A 1,493-nucleotide genomic window follows, 5' to 3' on the forward strand; every position below is an offset into this window, starting at 1 on the left:
TACCTGGCCAACTTTTTTGTTTGTTTATTTTTAGTGGAGACAAAGTCTTGCAGTGTTGCCCAGACTGGTCTCCAACTCAAAAAAGAATTAAAAATGTAGTAAAAAAGAAAAGGCAGAATGACTGATGTATATGGAAGCACTGAGAAGAAGCAGGGTATGATATAAGTACTCATAAAAGGAACAAATACCCTTTCACTTGTATATTCAAGTTTAGGATTACAGCACAATTATTCTTCAATTTTTAGATTGTGGCGCACAAGCTCATTTGTAAGCTGTTCCGATTTTTCTATCGATATAATGTTATGGGGCCAGAGCTTTTATAAATCTTACTTCCTTGCTAATGTAGTAACTTGTAGAGAAGATACCATCTTTTATCCAAACACTTTTGTATACTTAAAGTTGAATGGGTTTCTTTTTCCCCATTTCACATATTTCAAATAAATAAGTACATTAAAAAATACTTAGTTATGGTCATGCTTCTGATAGCCGAGTCATTCAGGACATGGTTGGGAGAAAATAGTGTAACCGGAATATGGATGAAAGACTAAGTCAGTGTGACCTCCAGTAATGAACATGGGCTGTAATACAGAAACTCTGAGGTTACCAGTTTGGTGTAACATGAGACATTGGATTAGAAGCAGGTGACACACCTAAATGAGATTAGGGGGAGAAGATACAGTGTAGAACTAGTTAATGGACGAAGAGAGTAGCCACATGTTTCTCCATAGTCCCTGAGGAATCACTGCATTGAATTACCGTGTAGCACAGAGCAGCGGTGATCACCCTTAACCATCAAGAAAGTGTTTGAATTAGATAAGAAAATACGAATGATATAGTGTGTGTTATATAAATTATTCGGTTTTTTTCTTTTTTTCTCATGCTTAATGGGTAAGTTTCACTTTTCTTAGGAGAAAAACAAAACCCATTGTTTAATGCTGGATGAATGAATGTTTTTAAATCCTTATTTTTCATTTTTCCTTTGTAGACAATACTGTCAGAGTTCAAGACACAGATTGGAAAGAAGTAGGTATTTTTAAATATTGAGGCTAATGTCCATAACACAGAAATGACTAGTGAATTAATATATTAAGGGTATATTTTCACTTTTATATGATGTAATGAAATCTGTTTTCATTTAATTTACTGCTAAATTTCAGTAAATGAAAATGTTTTCAACTTTTACTTTAGACTCAGTCCTTATTTTCTTATAATTATATGGAAAAAATGTTAACACAATGATTATTTTTCGTCTTTACTTATTGTAAAACATTGTTTTGTTGCAACAAAATTTAAATGAATTGTCTTTGTGCTGGAGTAGTCATCAGCTGTTCAGCTAGTTAAAATAGTACCTTATTAAAAGAATATATTATATTGTTTCATAAGGTACTATTCTAAGGTCTCCGTAACAGAAACTGCAAGGTAGAGCAGCAAGTGCTGATGGAGAAGCTGCTGCAAGTTATCCAGAAGATGTAGCTAAAATCACTGATGAAGGT

General features: G+C 33.2%; 1 protein-coding gene across 1 annotated transcript in view; it reads left to right on the forward strand.

Moving 5' to 3' along the window:
- LOC105503521 (F-box only protein 7-like) overlaps nucleotides 1-1,493 on the forward strand; it is an 8,490-nt gene that overhangs the window by 3,706 nt on the left and 3,291 nt on the right. The window contains exon 2 of the mRNA XM_011930419.1: nucleotides 974-1,023. Coding sequence (XP_011785809.1) covers nucleotides 974-1,023 — 50 coding nt within the window. The remainder of the gene's footprint in view (nucleotides 1-973; nucleotides 1,024-1,493) is intronic.

The sequence above is a fragment of the Colobus angolensis genome, unplaced genomic scaffold (assembly GCF_000951035.1).
Source record: "Colobus angolensis palliatus isolate OR3802 unplaced genomic scaffold, Cang.pa_1.0 Scaffold868, whole genome shotgun sequence".
In the NCBI taxonomy this organism is placed as follows: domain Eukaryota; kingdom Metazoa; phylum Chordata; class Mammalia; order Primates; family Cercopithecidae; genus Colobus; species Colobus angolensis.